Raw genomic sequence first — 13,089 nt, forward strand, 5'->3', positions numbered from 1 at the left:
AGCCTTCCCCAGACTCCAGGACTGGCCCATATTCCTCCCCTACCTCCTCACTGTCTGAGTCTGCCATCAGCTCCACTGGCTTCTGGCAGGCCACAACACATATGGACTTCAGTTCCCAGAATTCCCATGGCTGGCTGTGGAATTCTGGGAGTTGTTGAAGTCCGCACGTCTTAAAATGGCCAAGGTTGAGAAACACTGCATAGACTATAAGTTAGTGATGGCTAACTTTTTTGCCATCGCGTGCCAAAAGTGTGGGAGCATGGGGGGGTGTCACACATGCTCGTGGCCATACCCATAAATGCGGCCCCCTGCACATGTGCGCACGACCCCCCTTCTGCGCCCTCCGCTTTTGGCACGCGATGACACGATGGGCCCAGTAGGCCTGTTTTTCGCTCTTCTCAGGCTCCAGAGACTTTCTAGGAGCCTGGGGAGGGCAAAAACAGCCTTCCCCACCCCCTCCAGAGGCCCTCCAGAGGCCGGAAACGGGCCTGTTTCCTGACCTCCGGTGGGCCTGGAAGGCCTGAAATTCAGCTGGCCAGCGTGCGTCTGCGCACTGCAGCTGAGAAAGGGCAAAACTTGTGTGCCCACCAATATGGCTCCGTGTGCCACCATCACGGTTCACCATCACGGGATTATAGGATCCTCAAGGAATGCTCTTCAACCAACTCAAGTTCTCAACGTGATTTTTCAAACATGATTGATAACCTGTTGTTAGATTGGTGAAGGACCTCCTATGCTTTGCTGTTCGGTTGTGCGTTCTCTCTGGCCCGTCTTCCAAGGACTTTAGAAGACTGTTAGTGAACAATACGGCATCCTTCTCCACTGAACCTGCCCTAATGATCACTGCATTCATAAAATGAGCATGGGTCTAAATGATGTTGACCTTACACATGCTGCATGTAGCATGTATACACAGGAAAGATCAGATCTCTTGGGGGGAAAAATATAAAGGGAGGAGAACAGTAGCATTAAAATCCAAGTTTTGTTTGATCTTGCAGTCTAATAGTTTGACCTTGCAGTTGGGAAACTTGAGGTCTAGAATGATGCCTTCTCCTTTTGCTTTTGCACGTGAGACTCTGGGCCTGAGTTTGTGAATGACGGTTTCTAGGAGGGGAATCTCAGCCGGTGAACAATTTATTTGCACCATTGATTAGTATTCTGCCCGGTAATGGCTTTCTCCCTCCTTTGGAATTGTCTTGGAGTCGCTGCCTGGCAACCACAATGTGAAAATACAACATTAGTTTGAGAGTGCAAGTATGCTGCTAGCAGGCAAGCACCAACTTCATCTCCCCCATTCTGCAAATACAAGGAGCACGGCAGCTAATAAAAAAAAGGGAGGGAGGGAGAAAACCTCTGGTTGAATGGCCCTGAAGGATCTTGAGAACATTCTGAAAGCTTGAACAATCTGGATCTAAGGTTAGGTCTCTCTCTCTCTCTCTCTCTCTCTCTCTCTCTCTCTCTCTCTCTCTCTCTCTCTCTCTCTCTCTCTCCCCCTCTCCCTCTCCCTCTCTCTCTCTTTCTCTCTCTCCCTCCCTCCCTCCCTCCCTCCCTCCTTCCTTCTCTCCCTCCATCTCTCTCTCTCTCTCTCCCTCCAGAGGTGGGCTTCAGCAGGTTCTGACCAGTTCTGGAGAACCGGTAGCGGAAATTTTGAGTAGTTCGGAGAACCGGTAAATACCACTTCTGGCTGGCCCCGTCCCCCATCTATTCCCTGCCTCCTGAGTCCCAGGGAGGAAATGGGGATTTTGCAGTAACCTTCCCCTGGAGTGGGGTGGGAATGGAGATTTTACAGTGTCCTTCTCCTGGAGTGGGGTGGGAATGGAGATTTTACAGTATCCTTCCCCTGGAGTGGGGAGGGAATGGGGATTTTGCACTATCCTTTCCCTGGAGTGGGGTGGAAATGGAGATTTTACAGTATCCTTCCCCTGCCACCCCCACCAAGCCACGTCCACCAAGCCAGTTCCACAGAACCTGTAGTAAAAAAAATTGAAACCCACCACTGCCTCCCTCCTTCCCCTCTTTTCTCCACGTTTGCTCCTCCCACCTATGAAAGCATGAAGAGTCAACAGCTTTGTTGACTCTTTCATGCTTTAGGATTTTCTATGTCCAAATGCAAAATAAATAGTATGTCAGTGCCTAAAGACTGTTGTATTATGGTGACATTGTAGTCAGCGGTGGGATCCTGCTGGTTTAACAACCGGTTCGGTGATCGTGCCCTTTGCACAGTTTTACAAATACTTACCTTCCGCGTTACTGCTGGGGAGTAACACAGCTGAGGCAATCCGCTCTGCCACGCGAATCAGCTGAGAAAATATAGGTCAGTAAAGGGCAGGGGCAGGTGGGCAGGCCCACCTGATTGTTGGAGAGAACCAGTTCACTCCCAGCTGATCATCGGAGCTACCAATTCACCCGAACCGGTCCCAACCTGTAGAATCCCACCCCTGCTCGTAGCAGATGAGAGTAACCCTCAAGAAATCTCTCTCTCTCTCTGGAGTTGGTTCTAATATGAGAGTAGGACTCATTTATAGTGTAATCTTTCTCAACCTTAGCAATTTCAAGATGTCTAGATGTCAACTACCATGCATGGTTGGGGAATTCTGGGAGTCTTAAAATTCCCAAGGTTGAAAAATATCAATTTAGTAGGAGGGAGCTGGTGCTATCTCTTACGAAGATGAGCACTGGGCTTGTAGATGATGATTCGAAGTGTGCTTCCTTCCTTCCTTCTGCATTTGCTGACCCAACATGAGAAGGGAGGGATGAGGACAACAAAAGAGAAAAGCTATAATGTTGGGTTGAATTTGGTGCATCGAATGAAACCAGCCATTGTGGTTTGTGAACTATAACATGGTTGCCATGTTTGAATCCATTGAATGATGGTGTATTCAACAAACTTCGATGAGCTAAAAAGTTGGCTTCTGCAGCTGGATTCCTACCTTGTTTTAAACCATCCTTTTAGTTAGATGACTTAAGGGAAGGTAGGAATCCAGATGCAGAATTCAAATGTTTTTGAAAATTGACACCTCAGTGTTATATTTTCACTAATATATGAAATGAGTGCTGATGGATTTGCCAATTTGCAATGATTATTCTACAATAATTATTGTAGAATATTATTGTATTGCAATAATAATTATTCCTATACCTGAGCAGGTATAGGAAACACAGAATACACCTTTGTTTAAACCGATCCTGAAGATCCACAGTGAATTTGAGTTCTTTGCAAACACGTATTTAATTTGTATTTCAAATACAATTTTGGTTTGAATTCATCCTGGATTCTGTTTTTGCCTCGCAAATGCTACCTTTTTTGCTACCTTTTTTTTGACCGGGTAATTTAGGATTCTGTCAAAGACTTAAGTTACTTGGGAATAAGGACAACTGTCAACAAAATGAGAGAAGATGGATGAGTTGTGTTTTGGAAAGATAGCTCACGGGAATCTCTCAACCCCAATGGCAGACTGGCTGGCATGGAGAAAGTTTGTGGAAAACAAAGCATGAATTTAAATAGAGATTTGGGATCCAGTAGCCCCATCTGCTTTCAAAGAGTAAAGGAGAAAACTCCAAACTCCAGCTTCCAAACCTTTGAAAAAAATATTTGCAATGGAATTTATGGAAGACGATGCATTGTGCGAGACAGATGTTGTCCCATTTCCCACAGGATGGGTCCAGCTGTAGCAAAAGTGATGCTGCAGAATTGCTAGACTCAAGCTGGATTCTGCTTAGCTAGCAAGAACTGTAATTTATGAGCCTAACTAAGAATATCTAAAGTTAAGGATTTCTCCAAGCGATAGACTTTCCGGTTGGACTCACATATGACGAGCTATAAGAAGCCGGACTTCCAAGAAGAGACATTAAATTGTACTTGATTAAATACAAGAGTCTGTGAAATTGTCTTTTTGTCAAGCTCATTAAAGGTAAAGGTTAAGATTCCCCTCGCACATATGTGCTAGTCGTTCCCGACTCTAGGAGGCGGTGCTCATCTCTGTTTCAAAGCCGAAGAGCCAGCACTGTCCGAAGATGTCTCCGTGATCATGTGGCTGGCATGACTCAATGCCAAAGGCGCACAGAACGCTGTTACCTTCCCACCAAAGGTGGTCCCTATTTTTCTACTTGCATTTTTTACCTGCTTTCGAACTGCTAGGTTGGCAGAAGCTGGGACAAGGAACGGGAGCTCAGCCTGTTACTTGGCACTAGGGATTCGAACCGCTGAACTGCCGAGCTTTTGATTGACAAGCTCAGCATCTTAGCCTACCGCATCCCTTCAAGCTCATTAGTTCCATTTTATTTTCTGGTCTCTGGTAGGTGACCTCCTTATTTTCTGCTTCATTTGGAAAATGGATGAGATTTAATCTTCTGTGATACAAACCATGGATTTAGCAATGCCCTTTTTCCTTAGGTTCCTTTCCCATTCCCTTCCCCTACCCCTTCCCCTTCCTCTTCTCCTTCCCTTCCTCCCCCCCTTTTTTTCCTCTTTTTTGCAATAGGTCCTTGCTGGGGTTCATGGTAATTTCCATTATTTTCTTGTGGACTAGCAGGTAGTTGATGTGCTCTGAATTTTTGCCATAAGACTGGGTTAGTTGAAGGAATATTGGGGCACCAGACCCTTGAAAAATGCATAATTAAAGCATCTAAATCAGAGACGACCAACCTTGGCAACTTTCAAGACTTGGGGGGGGGACTACAACTCCCAGAATTCCCCAGCCAGCCATGCTACCTGGGATTTGAAGTCCCCAAGTCTTAAAGCTGCCAGGATTGGACACCCCTGATCTAGATGTTCCATTTTCTTCCCATTGCTGTGAATCCCATCATTTCCATTTATTTCTGACATATGAAGGGTTGGAACCAAATAACCAAAGGTGAAAACTCAACTTTTACTTGTGCCATCTAGATGAATGATGTCATGCTTGATGTCATTTTTATTTATACTTTTTTTTTACTTTGATATACATAAGTATTTAAAAAACAGTGTATTGTCTGGATCAATTTGCTTATACAAAATAATAATAGTACTTGTAGTAATAGTGGTAATAATCATAATAGTAATATTAATATTTATTTATATGTAATGAAAGTCTTATATCATTTTGTTATACATTACAGTATCATTTGTCTTCCAATTTCTACCTTTTTTATCTAATCACTGATAAAGATAACGATAAGATAATCACCTTATCTTTTATTTTTAATGTCAATCTATCCATCTCCGCACAATCTAATATTTTTCTAAGTATGTTTCCATCTTTAGGCGTACCCTCATTTTCCCAATATTGTGCAAATACAATTCTCGCTGCTGTCAGCACATGTAATATTAAATATGTAATCCCTTTATTATAGTTATCTGGTAATATACCTAACAAAAATATTTCTGGTTTTAAGTCTATGTGTTGTTTTATCATTTTTTCTAACCACGTATGTATTTTCGCCCCCCCCCCAAATTTTTTTTTTTTTTTTTGTCTTTGGACATGTCCACCACATGCGATAATAAGAACCCGGTAACTGGTTACATTTCCAACATTTAGCTTGTTATTTTTATGATTCTTTTCCTTTCCTAAGGAGGACATGGGACTAAATGTTATGGTTTTCTGTCTTTCAGAGCCTGGGATCGGCTGACAAGAAGGATTTGTACTCTTCAAAGTAAGTCTTACATTTTTCTCAGCAAATTTTGAACAAGGTGAATCCATTAATGTATGTCATCTAGAAGAGTTTGAGCTATCTGTATTATCTCTTTGGAGGTCACGGGATCTTGGCTGTTGAAAGCTTGCAAGGAAAGAGAATTTATCGTGGCGAAAAGCAATATTGGCTTTACAACCAGTTGAAGCTTCATCTGCTGTAGATCAGAGGTGTCCAAATCTTGGCAACTTTAAGACTTATGGACTTCAACTCTCAGAATTCCCCATGCTGGCTGGGGACCTCTGGGAGTTGAAGTCCACAAGTCTTAAAGTTGCCAAGGTTGGAGTCCCCAAATGTGGCTGGTGGAAATGTGAGATGTCACAGAGATGCTACCTTGAGTAGATTTCTTGCTTTGTTTTGGTGGACACCAATGAAAAGAAGAGTTACCGAGTTTCATTCACTGTTGTATACTATTGCTTCTGTATATATGCCATCAGAGAGCAATTTTGACGAGAATTTTCTACACCGGGTCCTAAGACTGTTGTTCTGATTGGTTATCACGATGGGTTCTAAATTCTTCTTCGGTAGATCATTCACAGCTAACTTCTATTCTTCAAATATACATATAATCTATAATGCAGGTTATTTCTTGACTCGAAAAGGATATGTAAGATGATATTCTTGGTATTTACGTAAAGCCATGGGGTTGCCTCCTTCTAACATTACAGTATTTTCAGGTGGAAAATTGCATCCTTCTGTTAGTAGCGTTGCTTGGCAAAGTTGGGAAATGGATACATTAACCCTTTCAAGTACTGCCTGTATATCTGCCGTGATTCTTATCCTCCTTCAAATTTCAGTAGAGTGCTACAATGCAGATCTAAGGACAACCCTCTGTATTTATCAAGAAAATAGATGTAGAAAGTGTTCTATCTCAATCATATGGATCATGTCAGGGTTCCAAGTAACACCCCCAATGAGGGAAGAACAGAACAGAGTAGAGTAGAGTAGAGTAGAGTAGAGTAGAGTAGAGTAGAGTAGAGTAGAATAGAATAGAATAGAATAGAATAGAATAGAATAGAATAGAATAGAATAGAATAGAATAGAATAGAATAGAATAGAATAGAATAGAATAGAATTTTTATTGGCCAAGTGTAATTGGACACACAAGGAATTTGTCTTGGTGCATACACACTCAGTGTACATTAAAGAAAAGATACATTCATCAAGAATCATAAGATACAACACTTAATGATAGTCATAGGGAACAAATAAGCAATCAAAAAAAAATCAATATAAATATAAATTGTAAGGATACAAGCAACAAAGTTACAGTCTTGCAGTCATAAGTGGGAGGAGATGGTGATAGGAACGATGAGAAGATTAATAGTAGTGCAGACTTAATGAATAGTTTGACAGTGTTGAGGGAATTATTTGTTTAGCAGATTGATGGCATTCAGGAAAAAACTGTTCTTGTGTCTAGTTTTTCTGGTGTGCAGTGCTCAATAGCGTCATTTTGAGGATAGGAGTTGAAACAGTTTATGTCCAGGATGCGAGGGGTCTTTAAATATTTTCCCAGCCGTCTTTTTGACTCCTGCAGTATACAGGCCCTCAATGGAAGGCAGGTTGGTAGCCATTGTTTTTTCTGCAGTTCTAATTATCCTCTGAAGTCTGTGTCTGTCTTGTTGGGTTGCAGAACCAAATCAGACAGTTATAAAGATGCAAATGACAGACTCAATAATTCCTCTGTAGAAGACGCCAAGGCTAGAAGTTCCTCAAAGTTCCATTTTATGAGAGATGTCATATGGGCACCACTGGGAAAACCCGAATTTGAAAGCTTCCAGGTTTTCCCCACCCAAAAGAAAGGCAAGCATGTAAAAAAAGGCAAGTAGAAAAATAGGGACCACCTTTGGTGGGAAGGGAACAGTGTTCCATGCGCCTTTGGCGTTTAGTCATGCTGGCCACATGACCACGGAGATGTCTTCAGACAGTGCTGGCTCTTCGGCTTTGAAATGGAGATGAGCACCACCCCCTAGAGTCGAGAACGACTAGCACATATGTGCGAGGGGAACCTTTATCTTTACTTTTATGTACATATGTAGGTAGAACTGGGCCTGTGTGACTTACTTAACTACTCCCATCAGTGTATCCCAAAATGCTGTGTGTGTCAATTGTGGAGCCTAAAATCACAATTTAGATGATTTAAAATTTAGAACTGCTGATCTCTTTGCTTCAGGGCACTTTGTAATTGCTGGTTGGGCAGAGGGAGGGAAAACTGTCTTGGGAAATCTGCTCCCTCCATTAGGACCTTTAGCAGCAGAGATCCTTCAGTAGGTTCCCTTGAGTAATGTGGGGTAGATTAGTCAGCCTGGCATTTTTGCGAGATTGTAGACCAGCTCCTAAGAGAGATGAAATTGCAAAGGTGTGCATCTGATGTTTAAGGTGGTCGCTATAAATTAAGGAAGCACTTCTGCAAACAGTCTTAATTCTTGCATAACAAAAGTCTTCTCTGCTCGTGGTAGGTATATCTGGAATAACTCCTCACAGCAAGATAGGTGGCAAACACATTTTTCTCTTTGGTGTCCTTTATTCTTTCCACCACACCCCCACCCAGCACAATTTTTGGGGAAAATTGATCTTGAATTGCTTTTGCTGGTCCATGATGGCTGTGCAGATTGAGTTGGGTTGCTGGATTGAGTTGGGTTGGGTTGGGTTGAGCTGACTTGTTTGGTTGGCTTGGCTTGGCTTGGCTTGGCTTGGCTTGGCTTGGCTTGGCTTGGCTTGGCTTGGCTTGGCTTGGCTTGGATTAGGTTGGGTTGAATTAGGTTGGGTTGGTTGGGTTGGATTTGGATTGCATTCCATTGCATTGCATTGGATTAGGTTGGATTGAACTGGGTTGGATTGGGCTGGGTTGTGTTGTGTTGTGTTGGGCTGACTTGAGTTGTGTTGTGCTGTGTTAGGTTGGGTTGGATTGGGTTGGGTTGGATTGAGTTGCGTTGGGTTGGATTGTGTTAGATTGGCTGGGGCTGACTTGGGTTGGGTTGAGTTGGGTAGGATTGGATTGAATTGGGTTGGTTTTACTTCAGTTGGATTGGGTTAGGTTAGGGTAGACTGGATTGGATTGGGTTGGGTTGGGTTGATGGATTGATAGCATTGATCTGAGTTGCATAATCCAGCATTTTGGATTGTTGGAGGAACGACCACCATTAGTCAAACTTGGTCATTAATCAAATGTTTGAATTTTGTTAAGCCTTTGCCTCGGGAATCTACCCTACATTGCCTCTGCAAATAAAATGCCAGGGTGCCTATGATCAAGCTAGCGTTCTCCACTCATGGATCTGATGAGCTGTCATTCTTCATTGGGACTGCTGGCCATCCAAAGAACAGTTCTGTATTTGTTATATGAATTTCACTCATGAACTGTACTTTTTAATCTTTACTTTTAAGACTATACGCAGTCATCCTGTCTGTAGAAGTGACCGACTTAAAGCAGTGGTCGACCTTAGTGTACAATGTCCTGCTATTTGCATCCAGAAATATTACTGTCACTTGTCTGGTTCAAAACCAGATTGACCAGTCTCCTCCCGTTCTGGGCTCAGTAGTTCTCCAAATTAAACAGTGGGTTGTTGAAAGTTGATGGATTTTTTTGGTGGTTCAATCTCCTGTTTAAGCAGAGAGAACAGCAAAGAGAAGGTAAAAAGAATTTGCAAGGCTTGAATTTAGCCAGGGAGGAGCAGAAAAAATTGCAGGTTTATGACAAAAGAGCTGTTAGCTTTTGAATTTCCACAAAATACAAATTATATGGAGATGACCTTGTAGATGACCCTCACTCTGTCAAGGAACTTGGAGTACTCATTTCTAAAGATCTAGGTGCCCGAGCCCACTGTAACAAAATTGCCAAAAGGGCATTAAGAGTTGTTAACCTAATCTTGCATAGTTTCTTCTCTGGTAATGTTAACTAGAGTTAACTAATGTACTACTAACTAGAGCATACAAAACATTTGCTAGACCAATTCTTGAATACAGCTCATCTGTCTGGAACCCGCACTGCATATCGGACATAAATATAATCGAGAGAGTTCAGAGATATTTTACAAGAAGAGTCCTCCATTCCTCTAACCGCAATAAAATACCTTATGCCACCAGACTCCAAATTTTGGGCTTAGACAACTTAGAACTACACCGACTTCAGTCTGACCTAAGCATAGTACATAAAATTATCTGCCACAATGTCCTTCCTGTCAATGACTACTTCAGCTTCAACCACAACAATACACGAGCAAATAATAGATACAAACTCAAGGTAAACCATTCCAAAGTCGATTGCAGAAAATATGACTTCAGTAACAGAGTGGTCAATGCCTGGAATGCACTGCCTGACTCTGTGGTTTCTTCCCAAAAAACTTTAACCTTAGACTGTCTACTGTTGACCTCACCCCATTCCTAAGAGGTCTGTAAGGGGGCGTGCATAAGGGCACCAGCATGCCTACCGTCCCTGTCCTAATATTCCTTTTTTACTTACTCTTTTCATGTATTCAAATTATGTTTATACTTTTACCTGTTATCTTATATATGCTTGACAAATAAACTTATGATTATGATTATGAAGCAAACAAAAAAAAAACAAAGGGGAGGAAAAAAATTCAAAAAGGTCAAAAATGGAAGGGTTCGGGGGAAAAAAGGGAGGTTTAAGAAAAAGCAAACTTGGGAGTGACCCCAGTCTCACTTAGCAACAGAAAATTGGGGCTCCATCGCGGTCGTAAAGTCGAGCACTACTTGTGGTATACCTTCTATCCGATAAAAGCCACATCGTTTCTCGCCTTCCATCTTTTCAGCCAGTGGGAAGCTTCCAATTAAATAAGCAATGATCAGCCTTCCAGACTGATTTTTTTTTCCCCTTACCAAGCCATACGTCTCTGGAATGACAGCTGGCAGTTTCTCTCCCTCCCCCACTTCTCAGCCCTAGAGGAACGCATGACAGGGTGTCACTCAAATCGGCAGTTCAAATAATCGACTCTCCGGGCTCCCATCGCCTGCATCTGATGAGCGACACAATCAGAACAGGGGAGAAACGGAGTGCGCTGTCAACCCAGCGCTTAACCTCAATTCTCTGCTGCTTAATGGAGGGGGATGGGGTGTATTTTATGGTAAAGGGTCGCCGACTGTTCAGGTTTGAACCACACAACCGAGTTGGAGAGAAGCGAGAGAGATTTAATTTCATTTTGTTTGGGCGCCGCTAATTTGTTGACGGCAATCAGGAAGGCACAGGTCCCTCCCAGCTCTGTTCTTCTGGAATCTGTTACCTGTCGAAGCCATGGTTATGATTTCACGAAAGCTTCACCAGAAGTTGCCAAACCTCGAGGAATCCTGGCCAAAGTCCCTCTCCTCTTGGCCCAAGTGTAGAAAAGGGTGTCCTAACCACCATCCTTTGTTGATCCTCTCAATGGAGGCCACCGAAGGCTTCGCATTCCCGTTATTTTTCTACCACTTGTAGAGAGATGATTATTATTATTATTTAACCACTGGGGTTGCTATAGAAACGCAAGTCATTCTTTCACTTTGGAACAGATGTAGCTTTTTCTGCAACGTTTGGTTTCAACCGATTTAACAGACTCGTCCGGCCGAGATTTCACAGACCCCGTGGTCCAGGATGCATCCTGAATATTATCATCATCATCCTGGATGCATGGAGGGAGCGAGCAGGAATAGTCAGACCTGCCCTAAATAGAAACAATCCTTGGCTCCATTTGTTGAGAAAAGTATAGTTTTATTAGAAGTGTGTCGCAGTAAGGCATAGCCAGAACTGAGAACCGTGCACAAAAATCCCTAAATTCAGTCTTTCCCTCCCGTAACTGCCTCCCATCGCTGCCCCCCCCTGCCATGACCAATCAGGTTCAAGCAAGATGTTTTCAGAAATGTCACTTCAAGCATAGGTTGGTATGCAGCTGCTTTCCTTTCCCAGCTGGTTGACCTTGAAGCAGCATCTCGGGGAGATACAGAAGCTACTTTCGTTCCCCCCCCAAGCAATTCCCATCTCTTACATCCACTCCAGAGTTCAGAGCAGACGGTTGCCGCAGAATGAAGCAGAAGCAAGGGTAAGGTGGCAGCTGACAGGAATCAAAACGCTGCAGGTGGAATTTGCAGGTCCTCTGCTAGCCATTTAGGGATGCCCCCGGAGAAAGTTTGCCAACTATAAGTCCTATTCTTCGGCTAACTGTCACAGGGTTTTTTTTTTCAATAGCCATTTCAGTGGGCTCCCCAAACTCCAGAGGGCCCACTCCATCACCGCTTGGCCTTGTTTTACCCAGCCAGACACCAGCAGACCCTTGGGTAGTCGTCCAAGAAAGTATTGTCTGCTTAGCAACGGAAATTCTGCTCCTAACTTCAGTTGTAAATCAAGGACTATCTGCAACCTGTCCGGTGCCCTGAACCCATTGCTATCGATCCGTTTGAAACTTTTCCTTTGCAGTTTCTGGAGGCTTTATTCTGAGAGTGATTTTTCATCATCCTTCCTTCTTTTCCGTGGAGCTTGTGAGACGCATTTGTTCTCTTGTTTGCTGTTTTATTGGCTTCTCTGACCTTTCTGGTAACCAATATATCACCGAATGTCTTCGGTTCCCTAGTAACATTCTTGCTGCCTCTTGTTCATTTGCAATCTGACTCTTTTCGACAAGTGCCACTTAAATTGGCTTTTGCATTTGGGGAGTTCGAATGTTAGACCAACACGGCGGACAATTCCTATTTGATTTGACCCCCCCTTTTTTAGGGTTGGCCTACTTCACTTGTTATGGCTTACAGGTGTAGATGGGAGAGAGATTCTATTGCCAGCTTTACTGCACTGTAAAACAAGAGAAAACAGAATCTCCTTATTCTTCACTTACTATTTTTATCTCACAGTTATTATTACATTATTACTCATGCACGCGTCCAGTCCCCTCATCCTCTTTGCTGCTCTTCTCTGCACTCTTTCTAGAGTCTCCACATCTTTTTTACATCGTGGTGACCAAAACTGAATGCTGTATTCCAAGTGTGGCCTTACCAAGGCATTATAAAGTGGTATTAACACTTCATGGGATCTTGATTCTATCCCTCTGTTTACTCAGCCTAGAACTGTGTTGGCTTTTTTGGCAGCTGCTGCACACGGCTGGCTTATATTTAAATGGTTGTCCACTAGGACTCCCTCTCACAGTTACAGCTATTGAGCAAGGTATCACATATACTGTACTTGTGCATTTTGTTTTTCTTGCCTAAATGTAGAACCTTGCTTTTTTCACCATTGAATTTCATTTTGTTAGATAGCGCCCCATGTTCAAATCCCAAAGGCCTTGAGGTTACTCGAGAGGTGACGGGAAAAGAAGACATTGGACATAGGCCAGAAGCTGAAATCCAGGTCCCCAGCCAGACATCTGATGCGTCTTTTGGATTTTGCAAAGACAAGAAAGGGCCTTTTCAGGTCTCGCCTGCTTAGACAGTGTAGCTTTAATG

The 13,089-nt window shown here is 43.0% G+C and overlaps 1 protein-coding gene across 1 annotated transcript in view; it reads left to right on the forward strand.

Moving 5' to 3' along the window:
• The window catches only part of LOC139325357 (ankyrin repeat and fibronectin type-III domain-containing protein 1-like), a 298,146-nt gene that overhangs the window by 154,484 nt on the left and 130,573 nt on the right, over positions 1-13,089 (forward strand). Inside the window, exon 4 of the mRNA XM_070955195.1 lies at positions 5,591-5,631. Within this exon, the coding sequence (XP_070811296.1) occupies positions 5,591-5,631 (41 nt within the window). The remainder of the gene's footprint in view (positions 1-5,590; positions 5,632-13,089) is intronic.

Source organism: Pituophis catenifer, unplaced genomic scaffold, assembly GCF_029215685.1.
Source record: "Pituophis catenifer annectens isolate HBS135680 unplaced genomic scaffold, rPitCat1.0.hap2 SCAF_16, whole genome shotgun sequence".
Taxonomy (NCBI): Eukaryota; Metazoa; Chordata; class Lepidosauria; order Squamata; family Colubridae; genus Pituophis; species Pituophis catenifer.